The sequence below is a fragment of the Nelumbo lutea genome, chromosome 1, assembly GCF_056320005.1.
Source record: "Nelumbo lutea isolate HS-2025 chromosome 1, American lotus-T2T, whole genome shotgun sequence".
In the NCBI taxonomy this organism is placed as follows: Eukaryota; Viridiplantae; Streptophyta; class Magnoliopsida; order Proteales; family Nelumbonaceae; genus Nelumbo; species Nelumbo lutea.
In genome coordinates, this window is record NC_142684.1 from 122,892,323 (window position 1) to 122,904,184 (window position 11,862).

Below are 11,862 nucleotides of genomic sequence, written 5' to 3' on the forward strand. Positions count from 1 at the left end.
TATAAATATGCATTTATATTATACATATTTGCATTTATGAAATTTTGTTCTTATCATTTAAATTTCTCTTACCATTATAAAGATGCATTTATAGTATACATATTTGCATTTGTACTCTTTCCAAACCGAGCCTCTGTAAAATCATCTATGTTTAATGACTGAAATACCTTTGAACTTTTAAAAAACCCTTGAACCTATCTTTACACAAAACAGGTTTATTTATACCATAAAAAATGAAATACTAAAACATACCGTAAAAATTGAATTAGGAAAAATATACTAACTTCACAGGAGGAATTAATATGAGCATAATATACACTTAATTTTTTTTTTATCTATTTAAAAGTAAGGATAAAATACAAAAACCTCCCCTGAAATTTCTGACAATCATAAAAACCTTCCATATGGTTTTATTTTAGCAAAAGCCTCCCTTGGATTTTTAAAGAATTTGACAAAAATCTCCAACATTTACAAAATTACCCTGAAGTGTCATTCAATTAATTTATAAAGTACCATATTTGGCCTCAATATCCTTCACTGCGCCATGCTTGTCTTGTATCTCCAGCACCGTCTCAAAAACCTTCCCCTCCCGTGCTCCTAACACCGCCCTCTACAGTAGCTCCTCCACTCCCATTCCTGCCCCACTTGATATAATCTTGTCTATCACCTCTTCCTTCGGGTACTTCCCTGTTACCGTGAAATATCGACAGCCCACCATTTCTATATACTCCACATCATCCGCTGCCTCAACTCCTGGAAGTCCATCAGCTCCTTTAGCTTCTTCTGAAGCCTAATGGTGACCAAAGTCCTTGTGCGGTCCATCGGCGTCCCTTCTTTGTATTAAGAGAGCCTCCTATTGGCAGCGTTGGTGCAGTCCATATCCTCGAGTTGAGACTTTATGCTTCTCACCTTTTTAGCACGGTCACGATATCGGCATTGGTCCATGTGTGCAGGGCTTTTAGGGCCTCCGACTTGTGGAGGCACCTTCTCTCTTCGTTGGCTTGCTGCAATTGGACAAGGATGTCTCTGATGAAACTAATCTCTTTCACCATCTTGGCCTCCTATGGTCTATTTGATTTTGCGTCATCGTCACTACCATCTCCAGGTCAACGTTGCCAACTTCCAAATCTTTCATGTCTTCTTTCTTCAGATCCATATAGCTGAGGAAGGGTTTTGTTATCAAATTGTTCATCTTGCTCTTTTTTCTCTATCTCAGTTGAAACTTGGAATCACAGAACTTTGGAAGAGAGAACGCTTCAGCTGTGAGAGTAGATTATGGCTGTATGAGATGCTTTTCGATTTAAAGGACCCAATTTAGGAAATAATTTCCTTCCTAGAAGTGAAATCTATATATAAATGACTTACAGTGATGTATTTATACCGAAGAATGATTTGAAAACCTGCATATAGAAAATTCTAAGGCTGAAAACATACAACACACTGTGCTTTATGATTTGGAAACCCGTGTCCAAAAAACTCATGAGAATGAGCCCTCGTTCCCATTATCTTCCTTGACTAGTAATGGTGGATGGTTGGCAATAGGAACCTCATACGTGAAGGGATAGGAAATCCATCACATGGACGCCCAAAGATTGCGGAATAAGGGGGCGAATTTCAAAAATTTTTCTCTCCCTTCAATTGGGAATCGAATTCCCCATTTAGAAAACCATATTTTCAAGGATAATTCTTGAATCATAAACTGAATCAGATCTGAACCAAAAGGAGTAGGGAGAGATAATACCTGATATAGAGAAGTAGTATCTCCCAATGGAGGTGTTCACGCCCAAGGAGGGGTCCAAAATCTGCTCCCACTAAAGATGGTGCAGTGCAGGGTGGAGCAGAATCAACAGTGTTCTTTCAAAAGAACTTGACCCTTCTCAAGAATCACCTGGATGGCTTGTGAATACAACTCCCACCAATAAAAGATTGGTATCAAGATCCAATCTTGATATCTCCCAAGAACTGGAGATCAAACTGCTGTAGGCGGCGGTTGTAGGAAGGAGGCGGCAAGAGAGTATTTGCAGGGTGCAGAATTCTCTTCTAGTAATCTCAATTCTGAAGACAAGGATCTGTGGATTGCATGTCTAAAGGCTGTCGCTCCCTCTTCCTTTTATAGACTTAAAAAAAATGATCAGCTCCTAATCCCATTAGGAGTTGCTAACCCAAATCATATTTGGATTAGAAGTCCCTTTAAGTGATAAGGGATAATCATTATCTTATCTGTAGATTAGATCAGCCATCTCCTAATCTAATTAGGAGGTTTCCATATCTAAATCTTATTTAGATCTTTGACTCTATAAGTGGATAGGGTGTGGGCCCAATCCTATCAGCTGATTCATCTCCGAATTCGCCCCTTAAGTGACTAATCAAATTAGCCCAGTTCGAAATGGGCTTAAGGCCCATTTAAGGTTATGTATTCATTTAGCCTTCCAAACTGATGTCTAGTTGGGCTTCCTTGTATGGCGTGTGACCCAAACATTGATCTACACATCAGCCACATGGGTTCAACCCAGCCTTTGTTACAAGGCCTGGCCGAATACACTGTTATGGATATTGCACCCCCTGAAACCCATTAGATGGGCTCTATGGGCCCAACACTTACCCTAAGTGGTCCATGGGCCAAGCCACCTTGTAACACCCAGGGACTATGGGCAGATGCAAGATTAGCCCATCAGGTATTATCCTCAATGGTCTTACACTTAACCTCTCGGCCCATAATGATCATACACTGCCAGACAAGAGAGGACCTCTCCCTCGGCTGCAAGGAACAGTGTTGCACTCTCTACTTATATGGATCCGGGGAATTAAAACATTTTGGAAATCATTTCGAAACCATAATTTATATACTTTTATATCTCATATAAAATATATTTTGCAAAATAAATCTCAACGATTGAAATCGGCTGCCAGCAGTCTTGGTTTCCATCAGTGAGAGTGCATCCCCGATCATTACCTTTGTCCGACAAAGGGGCTGATCCTGTCACTATGATCACCCACTCAGATGAATTCTCAGACTATCCCAACATACCCAGGTTTTGACCCCCGCTAAGGATCTCACTGATTGGTACATCAAAGACAGCCCAATCCGACACCTAGTGCAGTATCATAATTGAGTATAGGGGTCGGGTGTAACTTTCCAGTTTTGCCCATCAATCTCCAAGGTCTAGGGTAATACTGGAAATCTGGTCCAATTCAAAGATTTAATTAATCCTATACTGTATGTGCCTAGGGTCTCACCCCGGTAGCTGAGACAAGTCACCCCAACCGACTTGGTGGCGCCACAGTGTCAGCCTTGTCAGGATAGGTCTCCCCAGACTGACCCACTGGCTGTGAACATTCTAAACCTACACGAGTCTCATTAAGTGTTCAGTTTAAGGGTATTACACAGAAACATACTAAGGGAACATGAATCAAATATGCACTTTTATTCATTTACAATAAACTCATAAAGTACATCATTTTGATTGAAGCTAAGGCATACAAAACTGTCTAACAATACGGATGATCAATATCATCCTATTCCCCACCATAAGTATCTTGCATCACCTTCGAGCTATCAATGCTGGGCGGCCAGGCCAATGAATGCTGAACATTAATTAATTCTGTCCTGAAAACAACATTCCATTAGCACAAACAACTACTGGTTTGAAGATTTTTATAAGAAAAATACTTTATATCATTCAACAGGTCCATACCTCCAAAATACATTAAAATTTTATGCTTCAATAAATAGATTTTTTTTCCTAAGTCAAGTAGGGCAATAAACAAGAGAAACATAACTGAGCACAAAATTACAGATTCTTGGGTGATTGAAAGAGGAGGAAGAAATCGACAAAGAAAATTCAAGGAGAAAAGGAAAGAGCTGTGTTCCATTTGGATTTGGATGAAAGGTTAAAAGAGTTGTAGCTTTCCTCCTCTTTAGACGAAAGAAGACAGAGGATAAAAGAGGTTGATGGGAGAGGTAAGGAGGATAACAGGTCGATAGGGGTATTTCAATAAAAATGTATGCAAACTAATTTGCAAAAGGGTAAAATGGAAATTTTGAACAAAATTGATGTACCAGTCTGACATTTTTCCGTTGGGGTCACTGTTGGAAGGGAGGTTTTTGTCAATTTCTTTAAAAATACAGGGGAGGTTTTTACTAAAGTGAAACTATAGGAGAGGTTTTTATGATTATAAAAATTGTTAGGGGAGGTTTTTGTATATGTAATTCCCTGTATCCCCAGGGAGATTCTAAGGCCTTTTAAAAAAACTCAAGGAAGGTTTAAGGGATGTATCTGAAAAATAATTAAATAGTTATTTTTAATAATTTCCTTAAAATAGATGGAAAAAGGCTTTGCTGCTTGCTTTATTGAGTTATAGAACATGTATGTGGATGATTTGGGCAATATAATCTCTTACGATCAAAAACTCTACACACACTGGGAAAGCAAGAGGGAATCTAATCACATTGGGAACATTTCTTTATAAATTTAACACATATATGTACTGGATGCCTGGCTCATAATATGGTTGTGACAAATAATAATAATAATAATAATAATAATAATAATAATAATGTTTTTTTTTTTGTTCTTTTTTTTGGCAAAAGAAAGAGATCTTCATTAATTGAATAGAAATAGTTACATGAAAAGATCATCTAGGGTCATATTGGATACATAGCTGCCCCATGCATGATATGTAAGCAAAGACATGAGCAGCTTGATTCTACTGTCTATTAATATGTACAAAGTTTATAGATAAAAAGAGAGATCTAGCATGTCTTAGACTACAACGATGCAGTTGATCCACCCAATGCTTCACTGGCCGATCTGTATTTACAAGATCTATAAGATCTGCATTATCAGAAAAGACTAGGAGATGCCTGATGTTGTTCGAGTTTGCAGCTTTGAGGTCCATTAAAAGGGCTCGTATTTTGGCATCATAAATGTTGATGGCCCAGCAGGGGCCTCCTTCTGCAATTTGGAATCTTTCAGTGGTATTTTTTATGATGAATCCTAGTCTTGCACTTCCTGTAACTGGATTAAAAGAGCCATCAAATAACATGGAGGGGGTGGGCCAGTTGAGTGATGGTGCATGATGAGGGGAGATGTGAGCTTGTGATCTAATGCAAGATGATTCATCTTGTAAATAATGCTGTAGAGCTTTTTGAACAAAAGTGGGGACACTCCCACTCCCAAATTAAACGATAAGCCTTTGCTAATATAATACATGCAAAAAAAAAAAAAAAAAAAAAGAGACGTGCTGTACATACAATTTTTTTTTCTAATAAAATAATAAAATTCTATAAAAAGTAAGTAAAAGAAAAAGGAAATATAAAAAAATTAAGCTATACAAATGTACAAATTTGAAGGGGCAAACTTCTTTAATTAGACCGGTTAAAGCAGTTATGTACATGTATGGCTTGGCATTGGGTCGTAATTCATATCTCCATATTAATTCCAATTACAAGAATGATATAACCAAGGATTAAAGTATCGATATCGGGTATTGTATCGGACCACTCGGATATGGATGCGGGTACGCTTTGGAAACACATGGATACAGACGAAAAAATATAGATACGCCAAAAATGCATATAAATTCCATAAACATATTAATAACATTATTTTTAAAATCAAAGTAGCCATAATTAATGTACAGATACATAGAAAATATATATTCTAAAGGTATATGTGAAGAAATATACTACAATTAATATAGTGGGATGCATAGAAAGCATAAAATTTTATTGATATATATATATATATATATATAGATATATATATATATATATATATATATGTATATGTATATTAAAAATTAATACATGCACAAAGCTATTATTATGTTATTTTCTATTGAATTTCAAGGCACAAAACATATGCAAATATTGTATGTGAATTATTATGTTGATTATTTTCTATTTTACTATTTTAAATTTTTAATATTAACTAAAAATCAACTAAAAATCAATTCTCAAATGTTTAGTTAACAATATTTTCATTTTTGTAAACAATAAACACATTATTATAAAATGTAATTAAAATATAAATTAAAAATTTATAATAATATATAATATTAACTTAAAATATATCAAATATATTAAATTTTATAAGATACACATCATATGCAAATTCATAATTTTTAACTACTAAAATAATTATTCCATTATTAATATTTTTATTTTCATAAATTTTGAAATAAAAAATCATTTTTTGATATAAATGTAGGTTAATGGATTTGACAAATTCAATTTATATTATATTCTCGAGGTTTTTGTAAATAATATTTTTTTTATAAATAATATATACTTTTATTTAATTAAAATTAAAATATTAAGTACTAAAATAATTATTCTATTATTAATATCTTTTTTCATATAAATTTCTTGAGATTAAACAAAATTTTGATATAAATGTAGGTTTAAGAATTATTTACTCTATTAGTTTATAAAATATTAGTTTTGAATATTATTTTTTTTATTTTATTGAAATTGTTAAAAACAAATATAAATTTTTTGCATTACATGTGGACACGAGAATAGAAAGAAGTTGTTTTATTTTAATAAATTTTATAAGACAATGATTGGCTTAATGGATCAAGCGCGCATTTAAGACTTAAGTGTTGGGTGATTTGTGTTCGAATCATCCTGTACAACTTTTGGGTAATAAACGTGTGAGCAATAAAATGTCGAGTCGCCGAGTTGCCGATTTGTATCGTCCGTATCGGTGCGTATCAGTCAGATATTTAAATCCTTGTATATAAGCATGGTTAGTCGGAATCGCTGGCGCATTATTCCAACTTATACGTGAAGATAGAGAAACAGCGATAAATCCGACGAGGTTGGTGATGTAAGCCATGAGGTGAGGTAGTTGGTCTTTCGGTACACAGCGTGCTGCGTTCAAGCACGCTGATCAGTCTCTCTCTATCTCAAGTTTTGTTAATGGCAGAATCAGGAGGACCGAGGATGTATAGCAGAACTGCTGCTAATGCACGGTCATATAAGCAGAGATACAACTGCCCAATTCAATGACGGCCACCACTACTATGAGGATCCGTGTTTTTTGTTTGGTTCCGTGGGCATTGGTGTATAATGCATATAAAACCACTATTTGGTTTTAGTATTTATCAAATAAATATTAGAAAATTAAAATACTTTAATTTATGTGTTTGGTGATTTGAGGAAACGTTAAATTCATGTGTCCCTAAATGGTTGGGCGTTTTTTGAATGTGGCACACTTTATCTGAGGTGGAAAACAACTTTACGGGGTGTTATTTAAAATGATTGTAAAATGTCCAACCAAATAGAAAAAGTAAAAAACGTTTAAAGTAGTATTTTTTAGATAAATATTTATATAAAAAAACATATTTCAGAAAACTTTCATGGCACCAAACATATACAATTTAAATTTGGTATTTCTTCAGACTACAGTATTCTCATTTTCAAGGCATGATTTGAAATAATGTTTTTTTTTTTCCTGAAAAAATGGTGTTAAATAAGAGACTATTTTTCAATATTTTAAAAAACGACCAAAAATTAAAACTGTTCTAATTACTGGTTTCTGAGTCAACGATTCAACCATCCGGTGTGAACGAACAATTTGTTCCGACAAAATAAATAAAAAATAATTAGAAATTAAAAACAGTAAAAAATCATGCCATTTGTGACGTGTGTATGCTTACCAAATAGGATTAATTAATTATAAATTGAATTAATTAATTATGTTACTAATATCCATTGCTTTAATAATTTATTTTGATTGAAGCAGAGATGCCAAAGAAAAAACGTACGGCGTTTGTATTAAGCTGCACGGGCAGACGAGACGGCAACAATAATGAGGTGAGAGAGAGAGGGAGAGAATCGTCCATTATAGTCTAAATGTCTATTGTCTAATGCTAACGCTCCCCGCCTTTTAAACAAGTTAAATCCATTCAATCTCTCTTTCACTCTCCGGTCTTTCTCTCTCATCGACTGTGTAGCGATTTGTCTTTTTTTTATTGCTCTTGAGTCTTGAAACCGGGAGGGTCGGGTCGGGTTCCCAACCGGCAAAAGTTGGAGGGAAGAGAATTTTAGATACGCTCGAGATCTTCTGTTTTTTCTTCTTTTTTTTTTTAATCCCTTAATGATAATGATATATATGGGCTTTTCAAACTCGAGAGGCCCCCACTCGAAAAGGTCCACAGCTGATCAATCTAAATGTATAATATTAATAGTAGATGCTGCAGGCTCCACAGCAAGCAATGGACAAGCCATAGAGAAATTAGTCAACGCTACGATTGACCACTTTACGTAGTTTTTTCTTTTGAAAAATAAAATATCCCGACTCGTCTCTCACCTTCAAAGCCGGTACGATACGTATAAATTTATATTTTTTTAACATTACAGTAATACCCAAAGCCCAAATGAAAAATAAAACCCCTCCAGAGTAGAGTCCAGGTTTCCTGTCTCATCTCACTCACTACTCACTTGCTCAGTACTCAGTAGCTTATAACAGTACAAATGTAGTATAGCAGTGTAGACTTAGTGTAGTCGGTTTGTTGTTCCTGTTCAGCTCAGGTCTTCCTGTTTCACTCGGGTCCGGCCGGCTCGGTCTGTGTGCCGTTACACACTTCCACTTCCTAATTCCTGCCCGCCAACGCAACAACAAAAAAGAAGATTGAAGGAAAACCAAAATGATATAAAGAAAAAGGACGGGCGTGAACGAAAACCCACCAAAATAACATCCTTTGATTTGAGGTCACCCCCCTCTCTGGAGAGAGAGAGAGAGAGATTTGAGAGATACCTCTGGCTATCTGCGTGTGAGATGAGGTACTTCCTCTTCTTCGTTTCTGTATAATGAACAGAGACCTTAACCTCTTCTTCTCTGAAGAAGATGGCTCAACAAAAACAAGAACAGCAACAGCAATCGGACCCTCAATTCCTTCTAGATGCTCTTTATTGCGAGGAGGAGCGTTGGGAGGAAGAAGAGGGAGGTTTAGACGAAGAAGGGAGCGAGAATAGTCGCCAAGTTGCAACTAACCCATCTCTTTGCCCTCTGTTCTTATCGGAACAAGACCTCTTATGGGAAGATGAAGAACTTCTCACTCTTCTTGCCAAAGAACAGCAGACCCACCACCTCAATAATCTCGACACAGCCAATCCTTCCCTTGCGTCGGCTCGTCGGGAGGCCGTGGAGTGGATGCTCAAAGTCAATTCCCACTACTCCTTCTCTACTCTCACCGCTGTTCTCGCCGTTAACTACCTCGACAGGTTTCTCTCTCGCCTTAATATCCAGAGAGACAAGCCGTGGATGACTCAACTCACCGCCGTGGCTTGTCTGTCTCTGGCTGCCAAAGTGGAGGAGATCCAGTCCCCTCTTCTCCTAGACCTGCAAGTACGTTCCTAGCAATTTTCTAATTGGCCTTGTATTTCCTTACTAACCGAAAAGAAATGGGGTTCTTGGTCTTCTTGGTTTATAATATGGATTTCCTTTTCATTGCTCAGGTGGAGGAGACCAAGTATGTGTTCGAGGCCAAAACGATTCAGAGAATGGAACTGCTAGTTCTCTCCACGCTTCACTGGAAGATGAACCCCGTGACCCCACTCTCTTTCATCGACCACATCATAAGAAGGCTGGGATTGAAGAACCATCTGCACTGGGAGTTCCTCAGGCGATGTGAGCACCTGCTCCTCTCTATCATTGCCGGTAAGCAACTAAGCAAAGCGATTGAAGAGCTATCCACTCCCCCTTTCGCAAAAACAAGATTTCCCATTATATATCATCATCATCATTAATAACAAGAAAAACAATGCTGTACAAATCAAACAATCTACTTCATTCTCATCCAATTCATTTTCTTCTTTACTTGAAAGTCTTTAACCCTTAGATTTCCTTCTCAGACCCGGGGTTTGTTCGGTATCTTCCCTCTATTTTGGCTACTGCTACAATGCTGTACGTTATCAGCGAGGTTGAGCCTTGTAACCCAGTGGAATACCAAAACCAGCTCATGGGTGTCCTGAAAATCAGCAAGGTTGGTATTTCCTTTCACATATATTGAGTGTGGGTTAATCTATATTTCTCTTTCTACTCATACTTTACCTTAGATAAAAGTAACATCGGTTCCTCGCTAATTATCTAGTTTAATCTTGATTATGTTTAAATAGGATACTGTGGATGAGTGCCTTAAACTCATCCAGGAATTGACATGGAGCTGCCATGGTCTCAATTATAGTCGCAAACGCAAGTACCAGTCCATGCCAGGCAGCCCAAACGGCGTTATTGATGTATCTTTCAGCTGTGAGAGCTCCAACGATTCATGTGCAGTCGCATCATCGATTTCGTCTTTTCCGGAGCCTTTGTTCAAGAGGAGCAGAGCCCAGGACCAGCAGATGTGTTTGCCTTCTCTCAGTCATGTTTTCGTGGACGTGCTCAGCAACCCTCGTTAAACAGCTTTTCCTCTCTTTTTTATTATATCCATCCAATTCTCTTCGTTCTTAATCAATCTTATCTGTCTACTCCATGGAGGCATTCACGTTCACCCATGTTGTCTCTTATCTTACATTCTCTTTCCGTAGTATTTAAGTTGTTTAAATGCAAGTTAAATTGCCTTCCATCTATATGCATTTCTGGCTAGTCTGCACTGGAAATGACAAGATCAAACAAACAAACAAACATCCCTCTCTACTCTATCCCCTCTTGAAAGAGGAAGAGAGATAAGACGCGGGCAGAAAGACCGAAAAGCAGAGATGGCTAGCATTTTGCTGGGAAAAATGGACTGCTGCAGCAATGACAGACTATTTACATCTGAATTATCGCTCCCTGTACCTCTCAGTATCTCGTCGGTCATTCTTACATGAACATATATACCTTATGTTACTATAGACATACATAAATTGAAGAGTTCTGCATGCATATTCGTTTTATATATGTGTATATCTAATTGGAATTCAATCTCATTAACTTGATATGGAGTTTTACAACCTAGACAGGGGTGTCTGGTGCAAAGTCCTTGTTACTTTTCTCTCCTTTTCAGTCGAATTGTTGAATCGAGAGAGAGTGAAATAGAAAGGAGGGTGGAAGAATAGAGATGAGATGGTTTTGTTTGCATGTGGAGGATGAAGAACCAGAAGAAAGTTTTTTTTCTTTTTTTTCTTAAGAACAATTTGCATCATTTGCAGAACCAGAATAAAGTTGTCGGCCGCTCAAGTTGTGGTTGTGATTTTGGTCTTATTTGAGACTTTCATTTGGGTTTGACCTCGTTCGGAGCGCCACCGAATATGTCCTTTTGCCCTATATTACCCCACCCAAGTTACCCACCTCAATTAATTACATCCCGAACCCGCCTCATTTCATTAAAAAATTTTCAGAACTTAAAGACCCTTGAGCTCTGTCTCTCTTGTTCCTCTTGTGTCTGGTCACACCCACATCCACAGTTTCCTTCCCCCATAATCTTTCCATCTCCAGTGGGTGGGGTAATACACTCAAACGTATCAAAGAAAATAATAGTAGAGTATTAAAAACAATCCTTTACCCACCAGACCACTTTGAGATTAATATCTTAATCTCTTAAACAATCTATTTATATTATATATATATATATATATATATATATATATATATATATATATATATAACAGCTATTAATACATCTCCTCTCATGTTGTCCGTAGCATGCATGCAGATGCGAACTCTATATTTTTATGAGGCACACAGTAGACTGTGTAGAGTGTACACACCGTGCCTCCCCACAATGCTTGATTGCTTGGTCCCCTACTCATCCAACTGGCCGAGTATCTCTCGCTGCTCTGTTTCTGTACATGCCAATTAATCTGGATTGTCTGATTTCAGGTAACTTTTCTTTGATGGGTTGCCATCATAGGAAATGCAATGATCAAAGTTC

The 11,862-nt window shown here is 37.0% G+C and overlaps 1 protein-coding gene and 1 pseudogene across 1 annotated transcript; one reads left to right on the plus strand and one right to left on the minus strand.

The window, feature by feature from the left end:
- Positions 1-502: 502 nt before the first annotated feature.
- On the minus strand, positions 503-1,192 carry LOC148877263 (syntaxin-111 pseudogene; annotated as a pseudogene).
- Positions 1,193-8,375: 7,183 nt separating this feature from the next.
- Positions 8,376-10,579, plus strand: LOC148877264 (cyclin-D3-2-like). Its single transcript, XM_088983834.1, has 4 exons — positions 8,376-9,356; positions 9,467-9,668; positions 9,863-9,993; positions 10,127-10,579. Exons 1-4 carry the CDS (start codon positions 8,856-8,858, stop codon positions 10,406-10,408), a joined length of 1,116 nt encoding a protein of 371 aa, XP_088839960.1. The 5' UTR covers positions 8,376-8,855; the 3' UTR covers positions 10,409-10,579.
- Positions 10,580-11,862: the final 1,283 nt, after the last annotated feature.

Bases quoted from the DNA above. Each gene is read 5' to 3' on its own strand.
- LOC148877264 (XM_088983834.1), top strand. From the start codon at position 8,856: ATGGCTCAACAAAAACAAGAACAGCAACAGCAATCGGACCCTCAATTC. The intron at 9,357-9,466 runs GTACGTTCCTAG...TTCATTGCTCAG, and splicing joins CTCTTCTCCTAGACCTGCAA to GTGGAGGAGACCAAGTATGT. The intron at 9,669-9,862 runs GTAAGCAACTAA...TTTCCTTCTCAG, and splicing joins GCTCCTCTCTATCATTGCCG to ACCCGGGGTTTGTTCGGTAT.